The 26,992-nt window shown below is 35.6% G+C and overlaps 1 protein-coding gene across 1 annotated transcript in view; it reads right to left on the bottom strand.

The window, feature by feature from the left end:
• EPRS1 (glutamyl-prolyl-tRNA synthetase 1) overlaps nucleotides 1-26,992 on the bottom strand; it is a gene marked incomplete at its 5' end in the record, with an annotated part of 40,495 nt that overhangs the window by 904 nt on the left and 12,599 nt on the right. The window contains 26 exons of the mRNA XM_082480240.1: nucleotides 3,107-3,185; nucleotides 4,183-4,343; nucleotides 6,327-6,500; nucleotides 6,854-7,051; nucleotides 7,169-7,324; nucleotides 7,998-8,099; nucleotides 8,440-8,519; nucleotides 9,305-9,377; nucleotides 9,531-9,740; nucleotides 10,630-10,681; nucleotides 11,951-12,216; nucleotides 12,567-12,797; nucleotides 13,604-13,852; nucleotides 14,537-14,767; nucleotides 15,652-16,029; nucleotides 16,124-16,241; nucleotides 16,848-16,960; nucleotides 17,397-17,604; nucleotides 18,312-18,448; nucleotides 19,984-20,094; nucleotides 22,461-22,520; nucleotides 22,836-22,920; nucleotides 24,342-24,575; nucleotides 25,541-25,712; nucleotides 26,055-26,247; nucleotides 26,820-26,946. Of these exons, the coding sequence (XP_082336366.1) occupies nucleotides 3,107-3,185; nucleotides 4,183-4,343; nucleotides 6,327-6,500; nucleotides 6,854-7,051; nucleotides 7,169-7,324; nucleotides 7,998-8,099; nucleotides 8,440-8,519; nucleotides 9,305-9,377; nucleotides 9,531-9,740; nucleotides 10,630-10,681; nucleotides 11,951-12,216; nucleotides 12,567-12,797; nucleotides 13,604-13,852; nucleotides 14,537-14,767; nucleotides 15,652-16,029; nucleotides 16,124-16,241; nucleotides 16,848-16,960; nucleotides 17,397-17,604; nucleotides 18,312-18,448; nucleotides 19,984-20,094; nucleotides 22,461-22,520; nucleotides 22,836-22,920; nucleotides 24,342-24,575; nucleotides 25,541-25,712; nucleotides 26,055-26,247; nucleotides 26,820-26,946 (4,198 nt within the window). The remainder of the gene's footprint in view (nucleotides 1-3,106; nucleotides 3,186-4,182; nucleotides 4,344-6,326; nucleotides 6,501-6,853; nucleotides 7,052-7,168; nucleotides 7,325-7,997; nucleotides 8,100-8,439; nucleotides 8,520-9,304; nucleotides 9,378-9,530; nucleotides 9,741-10,629; nucleotides 10,682-11,950; nucleotides 12,217-12,566; nucleotides 12,798-13,603; nucleotides 13,853-14,536; nucleotides 14,768-15,651; nucleotides 16,030-16,123; nucleotides 16,242-16,847; nucleotides 16,961-17,396; nucleotides 17,605-18,311; nucleotides 18,449-19,983; nucleotides 20,095-22,460; nucleotides 22,521-22,835; nucleotides 22,921-24,341; nucleotides 24,576-25,540; nucleotides 25,713-26,054; nucleotides 26,248-26,819; nucleotides 26,947-26,992) is intronic.

The following is a 26,992-nucleotide window of genomic DNA, read 5'->3' as shown; positions in this document are numbered from 1 at the left end:
ACGGAAAAACCTACACAAACCCAAAGCAGCATTTAAATCAAGTCAGGGTCTTGATTTCTATCTTTTTGTTAACCCAGTATATCTTCCTTCTGTGGAAAGTATAAATACTGTTTTCTCCTGAAATACTGTTTTTCAGGAAAAGTTTAAAACTTTCAAACTGCAGAACAAATGCTTGCTTACATACTGCAAGACAGTGCTTTCCTAATGAAGTTTCCATTTTAATTCCATTACTCTGAATTTTCATATTTTCTGTGCAAGACAAGGACATCCATACTTTAAGAAAACAGAATTGCCAACCGCATATTTTTCTTGGGGGTGGGGAGAAGTGGTGCATATTTTCCTGCTGTTTTCTTCAGTTAGATTAACTGAAGAAAACTGAGAAAGTAAAGTTGAAATTATAATCTCAAACACTCTTCTCAGTACTACTCTTAGCTATTGTACCAAATCTTTTTTACCAAGTTTTATATTCCATTTTACTGATTTTTTTTTTCATTTTTAATGGACTTTCACAGTGAAAATTCTGCTTACGACTAAAAAGTAGGATTACTGTTAAGAAGACACCCCCCTACACACATTTGAACACTCATGTAATGCTAATAGATGAGGGCAACAACAGCTACTAAATTCACCCGTCACAGTCATTTTAATTCTATCCAAACTGTGAATAAGGTTTGCTGATCTGTGGCTTTCTTTCACCAAATTTACATTCTTAGTGTAAAATTCTCAATTTGCCTTGAATTGGAACACATCTTTATTACACTTAATAGCTTCACTTTCTTGCAACTGAAAAAAAGAACTATTACCACTCTACTATACTGTTCTTGCATTTATCTTTCATTAGTTAAATGAAACTTTGTTTAAATACCCGTGCAATTATTCTTAAAGAGTTTCACTAAAATTTGCACGCAACTTAAAAGAACACAGAAGCAGTGTGCATTTTTAAAGAGCAAATAGTCTACACTGCAATTATAGTACGGGGAAAACAGCAACAGGAATTAAGCAGGAATATTTCATCTTACAAATGTTCTTCTCAAACAGCACTCAGTGCTAATGTAGTGTAATTTCAAGAAATTACAGCATACAGATGCTATAAAATTTTGTCCATATAACATATATAGGCAGAGAGTGAAACAGTCAAAAAATGACATACGTCATTTTTTTCAATTCAGATATGCTGATTATAATAAACTTATATAACCTAAATACCAAAGTATCCTACTTGGAATGTAAAAATATTTTTCACATTTCCGAGTTTAACTACATTATAAACTAGATTATGTTATAGTCCTAAACATAATACAAATAGGTTAATTCTCTTGGCCCGCTCTAGAATCTAGCTGGACACAACAGTGAGCAATGGACATTGAAGACCAGGAGTTTTACCCTCTCTGTAGGCAGAGGGTATCATTTGGAACCTCTGCAGTAGGAGGAGAAGAAAGCGGGTTCTATAGTATTTCATCAAAATTAAAGGATAATAATTTATGTGCACGTACAAATACAGAATTAACTTCACATTCCATTCCTGCTCTTGTAATGAGCCTGACTCTTCATTTCAGTTTATTTTTACATACAAGTATACTGCATCTCTTAAGGTTTTTTTAAGAGCTCATGTCTTCAACTGTTTCTTCGTCTTGAAGTTAGTCAAGCATAGTTTCAGAGTGCTTGTTTAATTCAGAAGTGAAAGATACGTGACGGCACATCTTGAAATCACAATACATGACAGCAGTAGTACTAGTTGAACATCTATGCAGAACACAATTATTTGTTAAGCAAAGACTACAGATTTTTGTTTTTTAAATCTACCACCAGAATCATCAGATGCTTTAGAGACACTTGCACCAAAGAAATGATAATTTGCACTCAGTAGGAAGAGCCCAAAGCTGTTTGCAAACAGATTATTTCACACTTGTATTTAGTTTTGCAGAGAAAAATAAGGCAGTGCTACTATTACAGCATCTATGCACAGAATGTCTAAAAATTCTACATCCTCAACTTCATATGCATGCTAAATCAGTCCCTCCTCTGAAGTTCACAATTATTCCTTTAAATCTTATTATAAATTGAATTTAAGTGTAACAGAAATGCAAGAAAAGAGTGTGATGGGAGGTAAATCCTGACTAAGAATAACTTAAAGCTATTTTTGAAGTTAACAAAAGTACTATGAATTTTAGACACTCGTGCATTTTCCATCAGAAATTTTGAAATTTTCAGAGTAGACCTAATTGGTACATTAACCCCCTGATCTCTCTTTATAAAATACACAGCCTTAACAATTGATCCTGGGGATCCTATTACTTAAACACATTAACCTAAATACATGAGCAATTTCACAAGCTGAGATTCATGACAGAATTTCAGGGTTAAGAACATCTCTCGGTGGATCTCTGAAAAAGAAGCAGCAGCTGAATTCTCTACTGAAGAATTAACCTCTCACCTAAAGTCAAAATCCTTTGCCAGAACTTTAAATTTTTCACAGATCTCCAGATTAGTAGAGCTCAATCATCCACATTATGGGTTATTCTTACTATCAACCCAAGGAGGCTTCTGACTTGCAGTAATTCTCAATGAACCCAATGGCTTCTACTCAGGTCATAAATACGAAACTTCTTTGACGTAAATAGCATGTACTTTAAACTCTTACTTGGACCCTATTACAAGATTTGACGAGTGTTTTTCACTGTTTGCATTAGAACAATGACAGTAAGTTCATCTTAATCTGAATATTTATATTAATCTCTCTGAAAAACACCTCCTGATAAAAATGTAACACTTTAAATGCAAATTACCAAACTGCAGCATTGTAAGTCACTTCAAGACACCCTGGCACCTCTGGCATAGGGCTAAATTTTGAATGGTCGTAGCCTGAAACATTGTATTTAGTAAAAATAGTATTTTAGCAAAAGAAGAAAGCAACAAATTTTGAGAAAGCCAATTTATTGTTGTGCAGCTCTACAGGAGAGGCTTCATCTACTTGTGAGGGGAGAGTTCCATAAAAACCACAACAGTATTTATATATAAACTCTGAAATGTCTAGCTCCTGATTATTTGTAAGGGACAGAAAGTGTGTGAAGGCCTTTACTGGGTAGAATGAAATAAATTTCCTTACCTTTCCTGAATCAAGCTCCTTTTGAAAGTCCTCCATAGTATTGGCCACCACCATATGACTTTTTAGGTCCTCAGAAGCTCTAAGAAAAGGAAAAAAAATATTCGGTCAGGGCAGATTTATGCACATAACCTGCATAACCAGATTTATGCACTGGCCAAACAAACTATGTTTTCAGAGTCAGTCAAAACAAAAAATTACAAGAGAAGCTATATATTCGTTCAAATCTCCTATCAGGTTATGTCTTTCTACCACTTTTGCCCTCAAAGAGATAAAATTTTGATTAATTGCAGATGAGGTGTTCTCCAGGTTGCTGCACATTTCACCATGTTAATTCACATTGTTGTGTGTATCAGTTCAACACTGACCACCTATAGATAGAAACAGGTAAGTACTATAGATGTAGATTTTTCTTTTTTAATTATGTTCTAAATCTAAATAGCAAAATGCTCTTTAACTAGTTAAAAATATTCTGCTTGTAAGCAACTTTGATCATCACAGAGGAAAGTAGGAAAACTCATCTGCCATGGTGCCGGATCAGCACCCTGTTCTTTTTCAGTGTACTTACAAACAACAATTTGCAATGACAGACATGCAAGGGATTTTGGCACATACAATAAATGCAACTAACAGTTCCAAAAGCATTTGATTGCTTATAAGAAAATAATCCTATGAAAGTCAATAGGATATAGGGTATTAAAATACACTTCTGAACACAGAACTTCAACTACTGAAGATACAAAGTATCTTTCAAAATTCCCTACCAAAAGCATTTTTTCAGGAATAAATACTGTGACTTATTATCCCATTAACTATTTAGGGTGTATTGGTTTATTACTTCACATAAATCCATGGAAGTATTTTTTAAAATAAGTTCACAACTTTTAACATTCTGTTTCATGAACACCATAGGGAACTTCAATCACCATATGTTTCAGAGGCAGAAAAATGAAGTCACAAACAGAAAAACGGGCCTAACCTGTCTTTCTCCACAGATGAACCAATAATGCGAGAAATTCTTCGGATAGGTAAAGTGCATCTGTGATTAGCCCAGTCATTTACTGTACCTCTCAATTTACCTGTTGTAAAGGTTAGCATGGATCTCTTCCAAAATTTGCTTCAGTCTATCTTCTGCTTCATGTTCAGAAAAGGTCAGCTTCTGTCCTGTATCTCTTCTAACAGCTACAAACTGTTGGCTCTTCATGTCTCGTGGTCCCACTTCAACCCTGACTGGAACACCCTTCATTAAAAAAAAGTTAGAAGTTATGATGAATAAGTCATTCTCAGAAGAGTTAATTTTTTCCTCTCTTTTTTTTTTTTTGTTCCGAAGCCCAGCCTTAATATGGAATCACTTTACACATTTAAGTTCCTTCGAAAAAAATCAGCATATAATTCCACTGCTTTTTATGCATTTCTGTCTTTCCCATCCACACTCTCTTCACTTGTGCATTACACCTTGCTCCAACCTTGCTTCACTAGCTTCTGTTAAATATAGCCCTAATATCAACATTAATTGCATAGAATATTTGACTACATCCAGAGTTGCTTTATCAATATAAAGTTTTTATGCTTCATAAACTTTGGTGATAAGAATTACGCAATTTCTCATCTCCCATATACCATCAGACAAAAAGAGTTTCTATTTTACTCATCAGTTAAGAATCTAGTGACTCTAACTTATTTCCTCTACATCCCGCTAACATGTGTCCCAAGCTGTACCCATTCTTTCACAGGAAATGAAGAGAGTAATTACAAATGCATTTTGGTGGGTGGTTTTGTTTGTTTGTTTGTTTTTCCCAAGGGAAATCTAATCAGTAAGGTAAAAACCTAAAAGCTAAAAACATTCTTCAGTGTTCAACAGGTGAACAGGAGAATCAAAGACATTTGCCCAAGCTTCCCATGCATTTTGTACTCTGGAATCTCTTCAAGTACACACCTTCCAAATAATTCCCTAAAAAGATGAATAACATAGTAAAATCTGTCTGAAGGGTGAAATATCTACTCTTACTGCAAAGCTACATTAAAAGCTATTCAAAACTGTTGTTAACAAAAGTGATTTAAACTGAACATTCTAGTTTCATGACATACAAAAAAGCTGTCTCCATAATTAAAACTCTGTAAAAATTATCTAGTATTTCTAATTGTAATACTACTTTCCAGTGAAAGAAGTATGCCTAACGGTCATGTAGGAAGACTTCCTAAGAAAGAATAATGAAACCAATACCAGAAATTATAAAACAAGTACCAATGACTTGGCTCTTTTTGGATGTAACATCAGAAAGCTGCTAAGCTGAAAAGTACGTAAGGCAAAATACTTTCTAGTTCATTCTTTGTACTTCTTACGCCAGTACACTTGTATTTTTTACCTTATGAAATTCCTTATCAGTACTCAGTGAGTACACTTTGTCTGCAATTAGCCAGAAGATGCAGTTTACGTATTATGCTAGACGCATTAGCAGATTTTATAAAAACACTAAGTTTGCCCCATGCTGTGCCTCCTTGATAAACCTAATTTTATTTTAATAGTCTCCCAACATAGATTCATGTTATTAGAGCTCCATTTAAAAAAAAAATAAGGTTACACAAAAGGAAAAGAACTTAGGCACAATGGGAACTTTCAATAATTCAGAGATCTTCTATCATCTTACATTGAAGATTAACATATTGAAACTAATTTCAAATTCAGAACAAAAATATGATCCCGTAACATCGCTCAATACATTATTCAATTTCTAATTACCATTGTTTCATTCTGCTTGCTATTTTTGTTTTACAAAAGCCTCTTATGTATGGTGAAGGAGAACTGTTCCTCTCAGCTACTATATGAGGGGAACATGGTAATTTTGGGGAAAAAAAAAAAGAAAGAATTTTGTCTCTGTTCCACTGTGAGCAAAGAAGGCACTGTTGTGACCCTGGAGACACTTAAGTACTAGTACAAATTTTTAAACATGCAAGTAATTTGTACTATTAATTTTATTTTCTAGGTATATAAAGTGGAGATTTGGAAGTTGAAAAATTGCTAATGACACACAAATTCTAGCAAACAGAGCAAGTCTCAGAAAACGTATTTTCTTCATTTATTAATGAAAGTGATCACTGATTATCAGGCAGCAATACTTCATTTAGAGAAAATATCTGCCTTCAGAATACAATGCACGCATAACATGCCTCATACATCGCCTCCACATATAAGCTTCAAAATACCTCCTGGAAAGAATTGTACCTTAAGTTCCCAGTGGTTGAACTTCCAACCAGGTGAATAGTTGTCTCTTAAATCAGCCCGTACCCGGATATTAACACTAAGCAGCCTATTACGATACTCGTTACATTTCTTCAATAAAGCGTCTTTGTCCTCTTCAGAAAGGGAATTTGTGATACCACAGGGAATAATTACAACCTGCAATACAACATGCCATGTACTTTACATTATAAAAAAAAGATTAGCTGCTAGTTATTATAAAAACTTTAAAACAATATTGAGGCCCTATATCCCAAGGAATTTCTTTCAAGTTCTCAGAAGGACACATTTTTCCCTTTTCATCCAAACGGTACAGATAAAATAATTTTAAATGGATAGACTACTAAAACAGAGCTTATCCACCACAAGTACCCTAATAATATGTATTAACTTTATACAGCATGCTGTGTAATTACAACAGCTCCTATTCTGTTAAGTCTTCCAGGCACCTGATGTGAAATGTTCACGACAGGAAAGGAAACAAAATGGCAGTTTAAGGCATTTTTACACACCTGAACACAGGCTACTCGAGGTGGGAGCACCAATCCCATGTTATCTCCATGAATCATTGTCATGACACCAATAGTTCGAGTTGTAATGCCCCAGGAATTCTGATAAGCAAACTGTTTTTCTCCTGGTTTCTTGGGATCTTCAAATACAATTTCAAACATCTTTGAGAAATTCTGCCCTAGATGATGTGACGTTGCTCCCTGAAATAGTTGCACACAGAAAATTCTACTCAATGGATAGTTAAGTCCATCAAGCATCAGTTTAAGGCTTTTATCTCGCTGTATTTACTGAAAAAAAAAGATCTATTAGATAAATACCTGGATAGCTCTTCCACTGGCAGATATAAATGCCTCTACAGTGGTTGTATAATCACCTCCAGCGAATTTCTCCTTCTCTGTCTTCCTTCCTTTCACAACAGGTATTGCTAGGAGATCTTCATACACTTGAGCATACAGATCAAGTATCTGCATCACCTGTCATGAACACATCACGAATTCCTCAGTATTTTGCGTTTGCTAAATCATGAAATATTTTTATTTGCCAGTCTAAAAATCTTAAAAATTTAACATTTTCTCAAAACTGTGATTAAAAAATAAGCTTTCTTCAATTGCTTTAAACTTTGACTGTTATTTCCTATGAATCAAATAGCAACAACTATAAACCATGACAGAAAAAACAAGAGTCACTGCAGAAACACCAGTCCAATAGTTATATTGACTTCTATCTTCCACCTAAAAGTCTGAATATCTGCCTAGTAAATAAATATATGCCATGATATTCTATTAGACCTCTGTCTTTTGGGCATAGGAAGTGAAAAAATTCAAGCAGTTAACATGTGAATGCATGATTTAGATTTTTAAGGAAAATGGATTTTTTTAAAAGAATTTTTAAGGAACTTAATTTTTTAAGGAAAGCATTCTTTATATATCACACTTTTCAAACTCCCCATATTGTTTGAAGAGACTAAAGCCTTAGACATGGGTTACATCTGTGAAAAAAATGTGTTCTACTACACTGGGCATTTTTCATAAGGGGTCCCAAACAAAAGGAGGACTTCTGCATGGTCTTAGTAAAAAGATTTGTTTGCGTTGCTATGGAGCAAGGTAACTTTCTGAAAGCAAAAGCACCAGTGCATTTGCTTTTTACCTCCTCTGCTGCTTCTTCATATGTTGCAAATGCTGTGTGACCTTCTTGCCAAAGGAACTCACGAGTGCGAAGGAAAGGTTGGGGATGTTTGAACTCCCAACGCTGGGGGCAGGGGAATAAAAAAATTGAACACCGTGATTAACACTGAAGTGTCAAACTATTGTTAAAAATACTGTTTATAAATAAGTATTAGAAAATTCTGAATAAAGATAAAAAGTCAAATATTTACAGATTTCTACTTAAACAATATAATCAACAATATACGCTGATAAAGTACATTTTAATAAAAACAGTGATAAAAATAAATCATATAAACTACATTCATACTATTGCCATGAAATATGTGCTGTGATCAGTATCATCATGCCATGTCCACATAGAATAATTGTCCTGCACTGCACTTATGGTACAACAGTTACTGAGAAATGGTGTACAGACATACCACAACATTGCACCACTGATTAAGCTTGATAGGAAGATCCCTGTGTGACTGCACCCACTTTGCATAGGCAGGATACATGACTGTAAAAAGAAAGTAGCTTTGCGTCTCTGCACAACACAGGCAGTTTATGCCAAAACCTTTCTTTTTGCTACATATAAGCTTAACATTCTCTGCTGTGAGAACTATGCTTTTATGTTTAATTCTCTTTAAAAGATATCTTTTGTCTTAAAACATAATATTTTCCCCGAAAGGAGTACTTTCACTTTGTCCTGTGTCTCTGCAAAATAGCTTGCTTACTGCCGGTCAAAGTACAATCCAAAGCTTAATATCTAATGACACTATGTTTGAGTCACTGGCTTAAAAGTATGTAAATCTATCTAGGTTCACAAATAGAAATTCACTGGCCTCAAGGTTTCAGGATGCTATACCATACCCGATTCAATTAAAAACTCATCCAGCCTTAAGTCTTAAAATGTTTGTTTAAATTAGAGGAAATTTTAGTAAAAGCTAGTTTCACAACTATAGTAAAAGTACATCCGAAACTGAATTATGAGATGAAGAAATTTTCTTATAAACAATATTAAAAATCCAACAAAATGTGTTTTTCAGTCAAAGCAATTCAGTCTTCAGGAAATTAATGGAAACATTCCTAGAGTGTACATTTCCTAGAAAAGTCCATTTAAGGGAACCTATAGTGTTGTGACATTAGCTATCAGCAGCAGCAAATTTAGGAAATTTTGATATGGAGTTATAGAAAACATTCTTAAAAATGGGGTTTCACTTTTCAAAAGAGACTCTCGCCTATCAGCTACGCTATATCTGTAACTGTTTTATTTACAGCCAAACTGCATGAAAAGAGGTCTACCTGTTTCACTTGTGGGACGTACAGCAATTGGTTCAGCCAGATCTGTTTTCCCGGATCTTGTGACCCAAGCAACCTAAAGGAAGGAAAAAGAAAAAGAAAAAAAGAGAAAAAAATAAAACAAAGCAAGTTTGGAAAAAAAAAACAAACACTTTAGTTTCACACACAGCTGCAGAATAAGTGCTTGGGTTTTCTTGCACTTAGATTAAAACAAAGTTTTGAAGTGTACCTCAGGAGCAAAGTCAGCAATATGAGTCTTCTCTTTCTCTAAGGCTGCCTGGGATACAAACATGGGGAAGTAACAGTTTTCCACTCCAAGCTTCTTGATCTCTGCATCGAAGAAGTTCTTGATAGCTTCCCAAATAGCATAAGCCCAAGGACGAAGAACATAACAGCCACTCACATCATAGTATTCAATCATCTCTGATTTTGTGATCACCTTTCAAAAGATTAATTGGATACTGAAGTTTCAATTTCATACACAAAGAACATGCAGTAATTCAAGTGTGTGGCATGCAATTCAAGAAAAGTCTCCTATTTAAAAGTCTTTGTGCTCAAAAAGTTAGCAAAGATACACTTTGAGATCGCTTTTGTTACCTATAATTAAAGAAAGTTAAGCAGGAACTTTAAGTTTAATAATAGAACTGAATAAATGTAAACACTAAACTAAAACTGAATTTCATTAATTCAATAAAATACAGCAGCTAATTTCCAACAAGCAACAACCTGCACTTTTGTAAGAAATGTCTCTAGCTCATCTCAGAAAAGATTTTTATTCCTTAGGGTATAGGCAAAAATTATACTAATCAGTGGTATAAGCTGCCACTCACATCTATTTCCAATCTTCCATAACTAGGCTAATCTAAACTAATAATCTCTACTTTGGTTGTTTTGAAGCTCATGAGCCAGACAAATCATTCAGTATCAACAGATAATAACTTTTGGTACACATCAACTTGAGGTGAAATAAAACTCACCAGCCTGTGAAATTCCTATTACTTCACTGAAGTTTTGCACTCTTAATGAAAGAGGAATTCATACATGAATTAAGAAAATCATATATTATATATATGTATGTATGGGGGGAGGGGTGAAATGGTTGATGCCCATCTTTTTTACAGTTTCCTAAATTTATTCAGCTCTTCAATGCAGGCAGTTCTATTTAAGACCATGATAGCAATGTAAGAAATATAAAAGAAGAAATAGAAAAGTACTTTGCTTTGTATTTAAAACAAACATACATAAATATAAGAAGATATAAATCCAAAACAGATCTTGATTTATAAGAGAATGAAATAATTCTTAAATTCAAACTGATGTGCACTTACCTGAGAGAACCAGTCTGCAAGGTTTTCTTCTTTTTTAGCTTCTAGACCCAGCCTACAGTATTAGAAAAGAACCAGATTTGTGCTGTACAGCATTTAGCAGTGAAATTTATCCTAATATTTTTCCTTTTTCTTTTTTGGGGTGGGGGGGAGCAGAAAAGAGACACTTGGAACAGAGTATTTTAATTTTACTTCATAAAGCTAACTTTTCCCATTTTTTTTTCTTCAGTATATATTGGCTAGTACAAATTGCTAGTATTTCCTTACCTTGGCTAACAAGAGTCTTTCATAAGAACAGACCCGTTGCTTTTCTACTGTTTGAACCCTTGTAATTCTCACCATGGTGGCACCAAAGAATTCATAAGGATGCATTAAAAAAACCAAGCACCTCCAGTAAAAACCTAAGATGAATCACACCTGTGTGTAAGCTGTTTCACTTTATTTTAAAAATTTCCTACCTTGCCTTTCACTATAATTTCAGGACACATATGTAACTTGAATTCACCATTCCTGTGAATGTCAGTCACACTGTTCGAGACAGAAAACTGACTCTACCATGAAAATAAAGATAATCAGTAAACCTACAAGATCCTAAAGAAGGCTAAACTCACTGGACTCAAATAACAGTAGACAAAAGTAAAGGTTTTATCTGTCTACAAACAGAGAAGGTTTAGGGGTGAAAAATGCATTTTTCTGGCATAATTGTTATACAAAATAACCACATCTGTCTCTAACATGCGATTTATGTATCCGAAACAGGAAATAAATAGTACAGCATAACACACACTGAGGAAAGACTTCTAAACTTTCAGGGTGGGAGCAGAAGAGGGGATGCACAGCAATCATCACTGGAGAGTTCCGCCATCAACAGCAGCAGAGCCTTGCTCTGGGTTGGGCTACATACTTCTCATGGTACTCGCAGCAAGTATTTTGGAAACCATGGTACAATGAAATACACATAAGGTTGGGTTCTTTTCCTCCAGTGTTTATGTTGGGCGAGATAGAATAGCACATTTGCAGAAGCAAATAATGAAGCACATCAAGTTCTCAATGACTGTAACAGTACCCCCAGTAACAGAGTGCACACACTGCTTTATGCTTTTTACAGGCTAGGTAGAATTTTCCTCAGTAAGATGCTGAGGTACAACTGACATTAAACAAACTGGTAACTTGCTTTTGGCTTGATCCTAAATATGAGAATGAACACAGTTATTTTGCAAATATCCACGCTTTCAAGTGAAATGCGACACCTGTAGAACTCTAAATCTGAATAGAAGTAAACAGCTGAGGTTTCTAGGAAATAAATTGAAGATCGCATTTTTACCTGGTTTGTTTCTTAGGGCCTTGACCCTCTCCTGATCCATTTGAGGAGAGCTCATTACCACTCTGTCCTTGCAAAGGTTCTTTTTTTGGGCCATCATTTTGCTTCTGTTGCTTACTCTGCTTTTCAGACTTGTTCTCTTTCTCTTTCTTCTTCTTATCTTTGTCATCAGCACCACTAGCAGAAACTGGTTTATAGTCCACTCCTGCAACAGACTTATACTGGGCCTTCAGTTGAAGAAGTTCCTTAACAGCTGCATCTATCTTTTCCTTGAAGGGAGAAAAAAAAAAAAAAAAAAAAAAAAAAAAGACATTTATACAGAAATCACGGGAATAAAATGGCTCTATCAAAAATCAAAAATTGATCTATGTATTGCATTGTGGACGTCCATACAGTGTTGGGGGAAAAATCTGCAAAGACCAATACTTAATTTAAATGTGTTAACATTTTAAGGACTGTATTCAACAGGAATAATTTTAAAAGTACATTTCAGCTCTCAGAATTCAAATGCTGCCTATTCTAAATGTGCATTTCTAATTCCCATAATCACACAGAACTTAAAATAGATTTTTAGATTTAAATACTTATATTACATTTTTATATTACGGTACGTTTTTACCTTTTCTGCTTTTTCTGCTTTCAATTTCCTAACTTCATCTCCTTGAAGAGCTACTTTGCTAAACAGGGCTTTAGCTTCGGGTGTGTCTGGACCACTCGGTACTGTGTTTGATGCCTGAGGCAAAGCACCTTGAGCTACTGGTGGATGTCCTGGCTTGTAGTCCTGCCCAGTTTTTTCCTTGTAGTCAGCTTTTAGAGAAAGAAGGAGTTTTACTGCTTCATCTATTTCATCCTATATGGAAGACAAATAGTAAGATGTGCTGGTGAGAATTAAAGAAAGAACTGATAAGAAACATTGATTTTCAGGTGAAGACAACAAGATTTCCAGCTAGCAATAAACAACACTTCATAACTAGGGGAGGACTCAAGTAATAGCTCTTCCCCAAGCAACAGGACTATGTTTGAGAGCTGTCACATTATACCAGAATGTTCCCCTAGCCCACCTGGCCAGCTACAACCTGTTAACTGCAGCAGAATCTACCCTGAAAAATACAATAAACTGTTTTAGGATAAAAAAACCCAAACAAACAACCAATAAAAACAACCCAACACCAAAACCAATTCTGCAAGGTAGAAATATAGGTGGGAAAAAAAAAAACAGCAGCTCCTGAAAACATATAGGTTTGTCTCGTTTTCTTTTCTACAACTATCACTGAATTTGTCAAGTTTTGACAAGTCTTGCTATTGTTGCAGTACGCTAGATACTTTTATCTTCACTTGTTCCAAATACAGCAAGAAAAAGTAAAATACATTAAAAAATTCTGCAGGGTTAACATCTGCCATGCTTGTGCCTGTGAGAGGTTAAGTTTGACTTTCTACACCAGCAGAATTTAGAATTTATATCTCAGAGTCAAAAAGTATCCAGCATCAGAGTAGCCTTGTGTGGCATTATCTGAACATGCAAGTTTGATGGCTAAGCTATGACCTGGACATAAGGGAGTTTAATACACTGTTTGATCATTACTTGGTGAAAGATTTCCCCCCAGTGGCAAGACACAGTAAGAATTACAATTGTTTGGTCTCTGTTTACTATTATACCTTGGAAGCTTTCTCTGCTTTGAGTCTGCGTACCACTTCCCCTTGTTCAGCTACATTATCATAAAGTGCTTTGCCATCGACTAAACTACAGGATGCCAAGTTACTGCAGCATACAGAAGATGGAAGTGTAGTAGAAGGTATACAAGGAGGAGCTGAAGGTGGATTTCCAGGCTTGTACTCTTGACCTGTCTTTTGTTTATATTCTGCTTTTAGATTTAAAAGAATTTTCACAGCCTCATCTATTTGTTCCTGAAGCAAGAAAGGAAAAACAGCAGTTGCAGATAAAGAGAGAAACAACAGAGATACAACACAATAGCTAAGAAAACATAACCTTTACTAGAACAGCACTAACATAGCTGTTGTAATACAACTTCTAGAGCTAACTTGTTAGTATCACTTGTCATTATTGAGTTCTGTGGAAAAACTTTTTAGCCACAATACCTACGAGTGGCACAAAGGACCTAATCAGGCAGTATATGTAAGGGTTGACTTCCGTGCCATGAAAACTTTCCATTTAGGCATCTTAGTTCCCTGCAGTTACAGCAGTCCTTGACTTTGTACACTGGAGAATGGAAGCAAATATTCAGTCTCTGAATAAAGAATGGTTCCCTGGCCACTATCAATTTACTACCATATTTATTACTGCTAGTTTAGCTTTCAAGTTACAGCCTTTCTTTTCAAGTTACTGCCTATATTCTGCTTCATTATCTTGTATCACTACAAAAATAACTTATTTATTTTTCCGGTTCTCCATGCACTATCCCAGAACTCATGAAGTCAGCCGTATCAGCTTAAGAGAATTTGGGAAAGTGCTTCATAGAATTCAAAAGTACTTTCTTATATTTTGTTTCTCAAGTTTCACAAAACCTGTAATTAGGTTTTCATCTAAACTGAAAATATTGTTCTACTCAGAAGTATTCACTGCTATTGCACCTTTGAAGCTTTCTCCGATTTAAGTTTGCGGACCACTTCGCCTTGTTCAGCTACTTTGCTGTATAGAGATTTGCTGTCTACTGGACATGAGGATGGAAGAATAGAAACAGGAGAAGACTGAGGAGGGACAAAGACCACAGGTGGGCTTCCAGGTTTGTACTCCTGGCCCGTCTGTTGTTTATATTCTGCCTTTAAGGATAAAAGGACTTCCACAGCGGCACCTATCTCATCCTGAAAGAGAAAGGAAAGGGCAGAAAAAGGGAGAAACAAAGACATAGAGACATAAGACTCTCAAGTGCACCTTAAATACTTTTATGAAAAGACCTGCAGTTTATGAGTACCTATTCCATTTTCTTAACTATTTAGTAGAGTTGTTCAGAGAAGTTTTCTCTACTAGTTTCCTACTTTAACAAACTTCTAATAGTCCTAAATAAAATGCTAACAATAAATTATTTAGTTCTTCCCATTTATTTAGACTTTATGGTGCCACCAAGACACTATTATGAACAGCATTTAACCACCAAAGTATGTTATTTCCCATCTTTTCTTGCTCTGCATTAGAAAGAAAACAGCTACTAGTAACTGTTTTCTATGCTCAGCTCCAGACAAGAGGTTTAAAAAATATCTGTAGTATCTGGATGTTTACTTTCTTTGTCCCTTCCTGTTGGGGTTGTTTTTTTTTTTTTTTTTTTTTGGTTTTTTTTTGGTTTTAAGTTCTAAACAGCAACAAGTCAATCCTATGAAGTCACATAATTTGACCATATTTAGTTAAATAAATAAATAAATACTGCAGAACTTTTCAACTTTTCAAGAACAAGATTTCGATACTCAATCAACTCATGCTGTAGGGTGAATCCTGCCCACGTTTCAGAACAGCAGTCTAAGAAATACAGGAATTTACTTGCATCTCTATGAATATTAACACAATCTTTGTCATAAATACCTAGCTAAAAGACAAGTATTGGAAAACACAAGTATTGACAGAACAGAGCCCAGTCCAAATGATGATCACTATGAAAACATGGATCCATAAGCACCCGTTCACCTCCACAGACAGAGGACAACGGGCTATGCAAACCCAAACAAAAAAAAAAAATATTAGTTTAATCAATCACCTTAGGTGCTTTCTCAGCTTTCAGTTTTCGGACCACTTCTCCTTGCTCTGCTACTTTATCATACAGAGCTTTGCTGTCCAGGGTACCAGAGGTCCCAAGCTTTGAAGACACATGATGTTCAGTTACAGATGCTGGAGGATTTCCAGGCTTATATTCTTGGCCTGTCTTCTCTTTATATTCTGCTTTCAAGGCCAGCAACTGTTTCACAGCTTTATCAATATCTTCCTTCGTTGCCTTCTTAGCTTTCAAGTCACGAACTATATCACCCTGTGCAGCCACCCTGTTGTAAATGACCAGGTGACCTTCTGATACAGTACAGGTTGGAGTAGAGGTATCAGCAACAAGTGGAGCAGATTTTCCTTTTACAGCTGAACTAGCCTTAAAAAACAAACAAACAAAAAAGCCAAGTATTCAGCATGGTAATCTTGTACAGTAATACATTTCATGCCACTGTTCTAAAACAGAAGTTTACCTCTTTCTTTGCAGTTTCAGCTTTGGTCTTCTCTTTTGACCCAGATGTTGGCATTTCCTTAGTGTGTCCATCAGGGATGTAAATCAAAATGCACGGGGCATCTTTACAGCTGTAAGGACTATAAAAGGATTTATAGAACACAATAATAAAGGAAATACAAGACATATGAAACATTTATTGAAACAAACGTTCTACTTTTTCTACAAGATGCTCTGGCACAACTGCAAGTTTCTCTTTGTACACAAGTGTAGTTACCCAAATTTACATAATTGGGGATCTGCATTGATTCCTGTTACATACAAGTTTTCTTTGTTATAATATTATGCTGAAATGCAGTGTAATTTAGATGTTTGGTAGCTTGCTAAAGAACTGTTACAATTAAATAGTATGTTCAGTAGTAGTATTGCGCACATGCCCGTTTTATTCCATAACACTGTTCTTTAATTTAAATACTTAGAATCACAAGGAAACCATGATATCTTTACTAAGTCTAAGTTGCGGTGCACCAAAACTGCGGTGCTTGGCTTCGACAGTTTGAAGAGGTAGGAATGTACAAGCTAAAAGCCATGCCAGTCCACAGAAATATTCCACAGAGATATCAGGGTAAAGGGAAAAATATTTGAAGGCAACATTACTCTTGTCAATGCACGTGTGAAAACATTAACATGCAGCAAGCTAAAGCAAATTCTGTGAAGTCTGCTTAGGTCATTGTTAGGTAGCTTACCTCACTGGCTCATAGGGCTGATCACAAATAAAGAATCCTCTCCTTTGAAGTTGTATGATGTCCCCTTTTTTTAACTCCCTAAGGCAAGGATCACCTAACATCAGTTCTTCTTGCTGTAAGAGTTAAAAGAAGTCAGTCCAAGTCTAACAGAGCACAAGAAATAATAAGAAATACAGTAGCGCTGTAGAGGGATAATGGTGATTTTTCTGATTTTGGAAATGTTGAAATGTTAGTTAATTCCAGGGGCAGCAGAACAAGTACTAGCAAAAAGATGCCACATCATAAGAATGCATCAAGACAAAAACCTCAAACTATTGGTCCCAGATGTGTAAAAGCCAGGCAACACCTGAGAAAAAACGCGCCATATTTTAATTTTGAAGTTATGAGAGGTTAAATGGAAACATGGAAACCGGATACACTAGCACATGGTTTCCTTGTTTTACAAAATGAAATCTTTAAATTAAAAAAAGAGTAACTAGAAATAGTGATGGCAAAAAACCCCACAAACATTAAGTTTTATGGAATAAAGGGGACAAAAAGATAACTTACCTTGCTATTTCGGTTGATGTATTGCTTGAAATCTTCATCTTTACCTAGAACTGGCTTAGTGATCAGATGTTCATAATTAACACAGACAGTTGGGATGAGTGGTGCACGTGGAGTTTCTGCTAACCAAGTGATCTTAGTCGTTTTTTTGAAGTCCTTATTGTCCAAGTTCAACTTGGCATCGATGGACACAATTTTTCCACTCGAATTTCTACAGGAAAACAGAAATGTTAAGAGTAAAGTTTAAATCATTAGCTCTCATTTGATACTACAGACCATCAATAGATTCCCAGAAAAAGAAGTGTTCTGAGTTCATTTTTGAAGTGTGGAAGACGTAGGAAATGAAAGAATGTATTCACTCCTGTTGAAGTTCTCTGTTAATTTGGATTTCTTAAATATCACGACACAGCAAAGAATACGAGAAAGAAATCGCTACTTATTTATGCTCTCTATCCCAGCTCACCCCATTCTGCCACTGTCTCAACACAACCATTTCAAAGATACTATGATGACATTAACGGTCTCCTTCCCCACCTCAACAGTTCTGCAACTGAAACTGTGATAGATTTAGGTTTTCAGTATGCAAAAGCAGCATTCGTTACAGGGTGAAAGTCGCTAAAATTCCAAATGGTTTCACAGTGGAAATACTACCGCAGAAACATAGAAAACACTGGATGAGAGGGACACGCAGTATCAGGACTGACTGGTGATTTCAAACCTGAATCTACAGTAAAATATGCTCTACGCTAAAATGCAGTTTTGTTGCATATTTCATAGTAGATATCCATATACAGAATCCTAGAACGGACACATAAGGACAACCATTAATATTTTACTGTTAAAAGCTACCTATTAAAAGAAAAATTAACAAAAAGCTGAAAAGCAAAAATTAGTTTCATCTTCCAGTAGACAGGTTACCTGTTTAATTTGGTGATGATAATATTGCCCCAATTTATGAATGTAACCACCTCTCCCTCTGTCAGGGTCTCTGCATCTGCACCCTCAATCAGGACTCTGGAACCATACCATACGGGTTTCAACCCAACATCGGCATTCTGTGAATAATGATTTTAATTTCAAAGGAGAGATTGTTATTATATAAGCTGACTAAAGTTAATGCAGTGCCAAAACACTGTTTTATTTATGATAGAAGACAGATGAAGATACAAGATGGACAATAACAGTAACGGAAAGCTATAGTATTCTTTCACAACACTCTCAGGTTTCTTGTTCACAAGTGTTGCATGTGTTCTTCTGACAGTACACTCATCTTCTATCAAATACTAGCTCCAACACAACTGATAGCATATCCCATTTCCTTAAGGTCCATACATCTTTAAGATCTTACAGGTAAAAACTAAGTAAGTTTTTCTCAAGTTTCCATTTTCCTATACAAATTTCCTTCAAAAATAATTTCATAACTCATTTTTGTCTTTTTACATAGTTAATATGTAAAAAAAGCTCCATATTTGTTTCAAGGCAGACAGCTGTGAGTTCAGACTTTTTCAAATGATTAGGAGTTTGAAATTTGTTTCTTCTGGTCAGTACTTATTTCATTATATACTGGAGGCAGCATTTCTAATATCAATGTTTTAATACGCTGGCTTACATCTGGCCAAACTTCAGAGTTTTTGACTCTTAAAGAGTCACAATTCTCACTTGTGTCTTCTCAAAACTTGTTTCCTTCTTTATCTGCCATGGGGAAGAGGGCAAACTAGATGCCCACCTCTCAGTTACAATAAATGGCTACAGGAACACTCAGAGCAACAAAATAAAAACAAATAAATGAAGAAAAACCTCAACAATATTCACTTGTTTCTCAATATAAGTGTGCTATCTAAGGGATGCTTTCAGTGAAGCTTAAGTGTAATTTGAGATGTTATGCTCAAAGGAAAGCATCTTTCCTAATTGTAGTGCCAAAAAAAGAATTATATCAGTAACACACTCCCCTTCTTAAGGGATATTATTCTGTTCACTGGATACTAAGATTATCAAATTAGAAAGTTCTTAACTTTTCATAATAACTATTTGCTATCTGCATTTAAAAATCATATTAAAAAAATCCAGAGACTGGTAGAACTAACTATAGGCTATATCCCTTCTCTACATAAATCTAATTTTATAAACTACTTAAAAAAAATCGCCTACATTCCTTATTTTTATGGATAAGCAATATCTACTGGATTATACCCATAAAGCTTGAATAAAATTTTATATTTAAACTTCTCTGTGCAAGGTAGTATCAAACAATAATAAAAATAGTCTGAGCATCCGAGCATCACTTCATACTTTTAACATCTCACCTCGTCTGAAAACTCCGAAAACTCCCAGAGAGGCCTTTCAATGCACAGTCTATATGCACTCTACATATTTACAAAAGCAGTTTCCTACATCCTCTTAACAGAACAAATACATTCAGTAGTTGCCCAGTTTTTGACAATTCTGTGAAAAAGAAAAGTACACCTTTGTTTTATCTCATGCTGGCTGAGCAAGTTAAAAGCAGGACTCTCCTTGCTGACTGCTCCAAGCCAAGGTACTTCCAACCTTACTGATCTGCAATACAAGAATATTAAGAGAGTAAAGTGAGAACCTTTGGATGTTTAGCCACTTCTTTCATCTCCTCTTGAGCTTCAGGAATATTTACTGGGACCACTGCATCTTTCAGTAAAGCAGTGTACCGAGGTGCTACTGGGTCTATAACCTGCAGAAAACAAATGAGGTGGATCATAAATATACAACATTGACAGAGATATAAGATGATGTATAAAACAACAACCACAAAAAAAGGAATATTTACTGGTATTCTTTATGTTACTGCATTTTTTTATGTTTACTATAATGTTACTTTAACCCAATGCCATAGAAGAGAAAAGTGAGAAAACAGTGGTAATGCTTAACAATTTCCCATCTTTATTGAAATACTTTGAGTAAAAACTATTGATTGGGTACTACTGACACCAGAAGTAACCAAAATTGTGAGCTAATGCCTCATAGGGAGGATAGCAAAATGTACTTTGATATAGCATTACTATGCACATAGGCTATTTCACCTGTACCACTTTCTCTCTAGGTTGCTGAATTTAAAGCGATAATTTATCAGTGCAGTTCGTTCTTTTTCCAGCAGCACAAGACCTGATCCCATACTCATTTTCCAGGTCAGTACTCCAGCAGAATCGGGGACAGACCTGGCTATAGAGGAAGCACCAATTAAGTCTGCAATTTTAATAGAGGCATTAGATACTATAATAAGGCAACACCGTAACATTGACTTCATCAGGATTTCTACAACATGAGTTTGGCAAAAAAGACATACTTCTAAAATGTCTTCCTGTATTTTTATTGCCCATTTTCAAACTCAACTGACATAGTTTTTCCCAGCATTTTTCATGCCTGAAATACTGGTTTGTCAAACTGTTCAGAGGCACTTAAAAACATAATTCAAGTAAAATAGTTGTCTAGGTCCAAAAGGAATATCAGAGATCTACCAGTTTAATTGGAAACTAACACAGAGGAAAACACCTGCTTTTATTGATATAAAGTGACTTTTTTCCTCCTTAGCTTATTCCTGCTCAAGTGAAAAACTACACAGCAATTTTAGAAAAAAATATTTAGCATCTAAATACTTCACATTAGCAAGGAAGGTGATATGATGATATACTTCTTAGAAGTCACACATTTGTAAGCTCATAGTCATCGAAGTCAGACTCCTAAGTGTTAGACATACACTTTAAAAAAGGACTATGTATCTCAAGACAAAGGTGTGGTATGTGATTTAATATCATAATTTTGATAACTGACTGAATTTTACAACATTAATACCAGGCCCTTTATTTTACTCATTAAAACTCAATCCTTCCTCAGATGACAGGCATTAAAAAGTCAGTAGCATAATTACAGGATAACATATAAAATAAGAGCTCTCACACTGATGAAGTCTTGGAGCTCAGAACTACCACTTGTTTTTGCTTATATTGCAGATTGCAAACTATCTGCACAGACACATGTAAATATAAAGGGCTAGTAAATAAGGTGCTGTCCAAGGAGTTGAGTCAGAGGTCTAAGAAACACAGTTTAAAAGCCAATTCAAAAAATGCGCCCCAGGGATTTTTCCCCAAAATCCAGTTCTTAGTCATAAGTATATTTATGCAGCAACACAAAGAACCAATTCATAAACCTTTGTGTATGTAGCAGGCCAAGTGCAAAATACATGAAGAAATACAAGACACATGCCATACAAGCAAAAAGTACTGAAATGAACAGATCTGGGTACTATCTAAGCAAACCCAAGCAGGAATCCCAATGCAAAATAACAGGTGTTTCCACAATCACACAAAATATGCAATCAGCATTATAACAATTCGCCTTATTATAGTGTCCAAGCATCCGCTGCCAAAAAGCGACTAACCATGTCAAGATGCAATATTCCTTATTTGACATTCAGTCAGAAACATCAGCAGTGCTGGCTTTATCTACACAGGCAGTATACCCAGCCCGTTAGTCCTTTTGCCACAGAAAGGAAAAGCGGCCAACATGAATCAAATTGAGTAAGATTTGTGTTCATGTTAACATAAATAAGCCAAACCAGAAACGGGCAGCTGTTTAAAACTAGGAATAATGCATTTTCAGTGGGTTTGTAGAGCTCCTGTTATGTAAGCAAATGTGACTGTGCTATGAAGCTGCAAAATGATAGCTTATGCTATGTACGCTTACAGCACTGTAAGCTATATGCTAAGGTAAAAAGCATTAAGTAATACCTTCTTACAGATAGCTCGCAGCTTGAAAGCAGAAAAATGAAATGCAGTTTTCACATCAGATTTACAGCAAACACCATGATCTTTCCCCATACTACTAAGTAAGGCAAGTAAGTATTGATATAGGAGAATCAATAGGATTAGTGCTAGTTCAGCTTAGAAAGGGGGGGACATTCCATTTTCCTGAAAGTGTGCCAAATGATGCAACGTACTGCAACTGCTACTGTAGTGATAAGCACTCCAATGAACGCTGGATTCTCTACACATCCCAGAAAGAGGATATCAGAAGTAGCATCAAATTCAAGTAAGCACATACCTTTTTGTTAAATGACCAAATTTTATCCCACTCCATATTCACAACAGATCGAGAGGAACCCTGGAAAAAAACCCAACATTAATATAATATAAATATTCTAGCTATTAGACTCCTTTAATGACTACAAACCCTCTACAGTTTGCATTCATCCAGTTTAGAAAGGCATCTTGAGCTTGCAAAATAAACACTTTTTAAAAAAATCTGCTAGCCCATTTTGCCAGGACCTGCTCACAAGTGTTAATGTTATTGAAGCAGTATATGTGAAAGGAACAAACCTTCAAAAGAACAAACCTCCGAACGACAAGTACTTTAACTGCAACTTCACAAAAACTTGTCCTTACCAAATGAGATTCAAAATCAGAAGAGAACACCCACCTGAGCAGCAATAAACTGTTTTAGCCCTTCAACTGTCATGCCTCTTCTTAAGACACCACGCACAGTGGGAAATCTTGGGTCATCCCTAGTAGAAAAATACATTTTGTGAGTGTCACATACTAAGTTCTATCTATTAGTCAGACTGATCAAAAACTTTACTAATAATAACTGCCACACACAAAAGGTGAAGCTTCAGTGTATTTTGCTTGTGTGAATTAAAACCTAGATGAGAAGACCTAGCTGAAAAGTCTGAGCTCTTATCTGTACAAAATGTGTGGTGCAGTTTTATTTCTGCTTCACCCCAGGGAGGGAAGGCATCTCTTGGTGAAGAGGCTCTTATCCTCTATCTATTCAATCTTTAGTCCCTCAAAAACTCACAAGGCAATAGTTATGTCTCTATCACATTACTTCCTTTTCAATGGCACCTGAATAATGGAACCTGAAACAACAGGGCTTGATTGTTTCTTGTTCAAGAGAAACCAGAAAGAGATGCGGACAATGACAATGTTATCTCTCAATGATTCTAAAATTCTGTGATTTTACTCTCTTATGCAAGAAATAAAAAGGCCTAATCTAAAATGTAAAATGTTTTGGTGGGAACACGAATCAAACCTTGCTGAGGAATGAACAGCAAGGCTTAGGGAGGGTAAGACCAGCTATACCTCTAGGGAATAAAAAAGAGAATTTTAGCTCTAGCAAAGTGGCTTCATGCCACAATTGAAAGCAAAAAAAAAAAAAAAAAAAGCACACGTGGCACACCTAAGCAAGAAAACCAGGCAGGCTAGGAACTTGTGTACAATGATGCTCCTATAGGCTAAGCACAGTCACCTAAAACCAGCCCAGGAACAACACTACAAGCAGTTGTCTGACTTAGCATTATGCATTCATTTCTTCAGACTCCTGTACTATGAGGAGAGGACTTCAGATGGTGTGGTCCCACAGCTAGCCTATTGTACTAATGGAGTCTAGAGAGGCTCCTTTTGTTCAAACTACTTGCAGAAGTGTAAATCCACGGCTCACCCTTTCTAGGAAAATACTTAGACTACTAGACCACTGAGCGCTACCTACAGAAATCCAGTTAACGTGAAAAAAAGAACAGCAAGAAGGGGAGGGAGGGAACGCAGGAAGGAAATAAGACAGATTTGACTAGATAGCTAGGACCAGAAGTTCTTCAATTCAGGCCCCCTTCTGGCATTGCTCAGGAATGTATCTGATGACTCAGAATGGAAAATGTGTTAAGTAGCACCCGCAACAAGAGCCAGAGTCCAAAAATAAGCTACCTCATGTTTATTATAAGATATGAATATGTATGTACACAGTTACTGTAGAGTAGTAAACAGATACACTGTACATGCAGAAGCCACTGTAATGAATATATATTCTTAAATATTGTTTAAATATTCTTTCCTGCTGCTTTGATGTTTAAGCACTGTCCAAAACAGAGAATGCGTGCATCAGTCACAATTATCTTAAGCAACAATGCTGAACTACAACCATGTAACATACCATCCATCCACAAGCCCTTCGTTGACAAACCACGTCAGCTTTCTCTTAGAGAGCACAGTGTTGTTGAGGTTTAGTCGGCTATACTCCCATATATATGGTTTCCTTATGCCCAGTGCCTCAATGATCCAGTAGAATTGTTCATCTCTGTCATGGTATTCAGTTGTTCTCAATGCATGTGTGACACCTTCAATACTGTCAACAATTGGGCAGGCAAAGTCATATGTGGGATAAACCCTGAGAATAAAGACCTTCAATTAGCAGGGCAGAAGAACAAAACACCTTCCTCACATGTAAACATTTAAACTAAGCATAATTTATATTTATATATTATAATCTATGGTCCTGAAAACCTTCAGATCAAGACTAAAATATCACATACACAACAAATTGTCCATAAAAATATCCAGAGGACAATACATTTTTCAAAACAAGAAAATCTTCAAGAAATTAATAGATCATAGCTGTAATATTAAAGACTAAAAAAAAAAAAAAAGAATCCAACACTGCTACTGCTTTTGTTCAAACACATAAAATGCTGACTTATAGGGATTTTTCTCCTTAAATATCTGAAAGAATCATTAGTTGATTAAATAATGAGCAAAGCTTTCATGTTTAAAAGCAACCCCCTACCCACAGACATACCTTTACTATTATACACACATTAAATGGATGTTTCCAAAAAGGGAGTTATATAGCTGGAAACAGAGGTTTCAAATAAGCACTGAACCATAGCCTTGAACAATTGAGTAGGCTTACCTCACTGCACAATACTAATTCTTCATTCTGCACAAAGACAGCAGTTGCTGTGAAAATGGAAGCAGCCACTCAGGTAGGTAGATCAAGGATGTTTTGTAGCAATGTAAAATTGCCATGATTCTGTTTGAGCTCTAAGAGCTAAAGCAAACAGTTCTGTTGTTGTCCAAGACACAGCCATTAAGTCGTAATTCATGTTGTGACTCAAAGCTCTTCATTGACATATAATATATTTATGGACCAAAACTGAAATAATATTTACTGCTGACTATGTTGGCCAACTCACAGGTTTAAAAGATCATTTGCAGAAGTTTCAGAAAGTCAAGAGACTCATTATATATTCTGACCTAAATACTAGCAGGTTCCAAGCATTAAAAGAAGTTTGCTAAGGAACAGTAAACGACCTGAAAAGAGCAAAAAATCACACAATGAGGAAGTGAACATACTTGTAGGTACTTCCAGTACGTGGGTGAGGCTGGTTTTTACAACGATAAAGAGTTGGATCCCTCATACATCCATTGTTACTACTCATATCTATTTTTGCTCGTAGACAACAAGTTTGTCCATATTCTGTTCCCTTTTTCATTTCTTCCCACATTTGTAGATTCTTATTAACACCTACGAACAATAAAAATAAGTCATTTTCTAAGGTATTACGAAGTTTATACAGAACCACATTTTATTATTGCAATAACAAAAAACAATGTCATGCCCCTCTTTAGACACTGGAATTCATTTTCACACACTTTACATTTTGAATTTTTTAAAAGTGGTAATGAGTTTACTGCACCTGTCCAAATGTACACTTGTTCCAGCCTTGCAGAACAAAGCACTAAACACTTCCTATAAGGACCTTAGAGATATGCAATTAGCCACCTAATCCATCTTTGTTAATAAAAATCAAGTTTTGATGCCAAATTAAAAAGATAAGAAAGCAAGACGGATGCTTAAATATCTTACAATTATTTCTGTGTTTAGATTCCATTCTTTGCTCGCGCTCTGCTTTCATTTGTTCTGCAGGAGTATCATCCACATATGCCTTTCCTTCTTGAATAAGCTTCTCAGCATATTTCATTATTGTTTCAAAGTGATCTGAGGTATATGTAAATTGATCTGGTTTGATGTGCAGCATTGCAACATCTTCAAGAATAACCTGCAAAGTGTGAAATTGTACACTGTAATATTCAGGAAAGCTAGTTTTCTTAAACCTACATCCTTTTCATGCCAGATGTGGTGGGTTTTTTTTAACGCTCCATTGTCCAGGAAGGATAAGCCATAAGAATAATATAACACGCATGAAAGAAAAGAGAGGCAGGCACTTATAATTCATTCACAACCTATAATTATATGAGAATAGATTTAAACAGCTTCAAGAAAGAGGTAGAACAAGAAAAGGAGATGAAAGCTGAAACAAGTTACTTGTTACAGACTAAGCAGTCTGTAAAACAGTGTATTGCAAGAGTTGGAAATCTACATACTGAAAAAAAAAAAAAAAAAAACAAACAAAACACAAACATTGGAGAAAGGGAAGAAATAAGCTACCAGTAAAAGGACTTTAAGCTTTTTAAGGTAAAGATGATGGAAATTTCTTCCAAGCATAAGGCTTAAGTGTAACACTGATACCGTAAAAACCTAGTGCAAAAAAGTGTGTGAGAGCATATCTGCATGTCATTTACCTTTGAATTAGCTATGTAGTGAATGAATTTCCCTGCTCTCTTATCATACCTTTTCAAAGTCCTCTTTCTCTTTTTCTGGATTTGTGTCATCAAATCTCATAATAAGTTTTCCTTTAAAGTTAACTTGGTAGTGCTGATTTAGCAGGGCAGCTTTAGCATGACCGATATGCAGATATCTAAAAAGGAAATAAAAAATAAATACATACACCAGCACTACTTCAG

The sequence above is a fragment of the Vanellus vanellus genome (assembly GCF_965231255.1).
Source record: "Vanellus vanellus genome assembly, chromosome: 3".
Taxonomy (NCBI): Eukaryota; Metazoa; Chordata; class Aves; order Charadriiformes; family Charadriidae; genus Vanellus; species Vanellus vanellus.
This window is presented reverse-complemented; position numbering and strand designations above follow the sequence as displayed.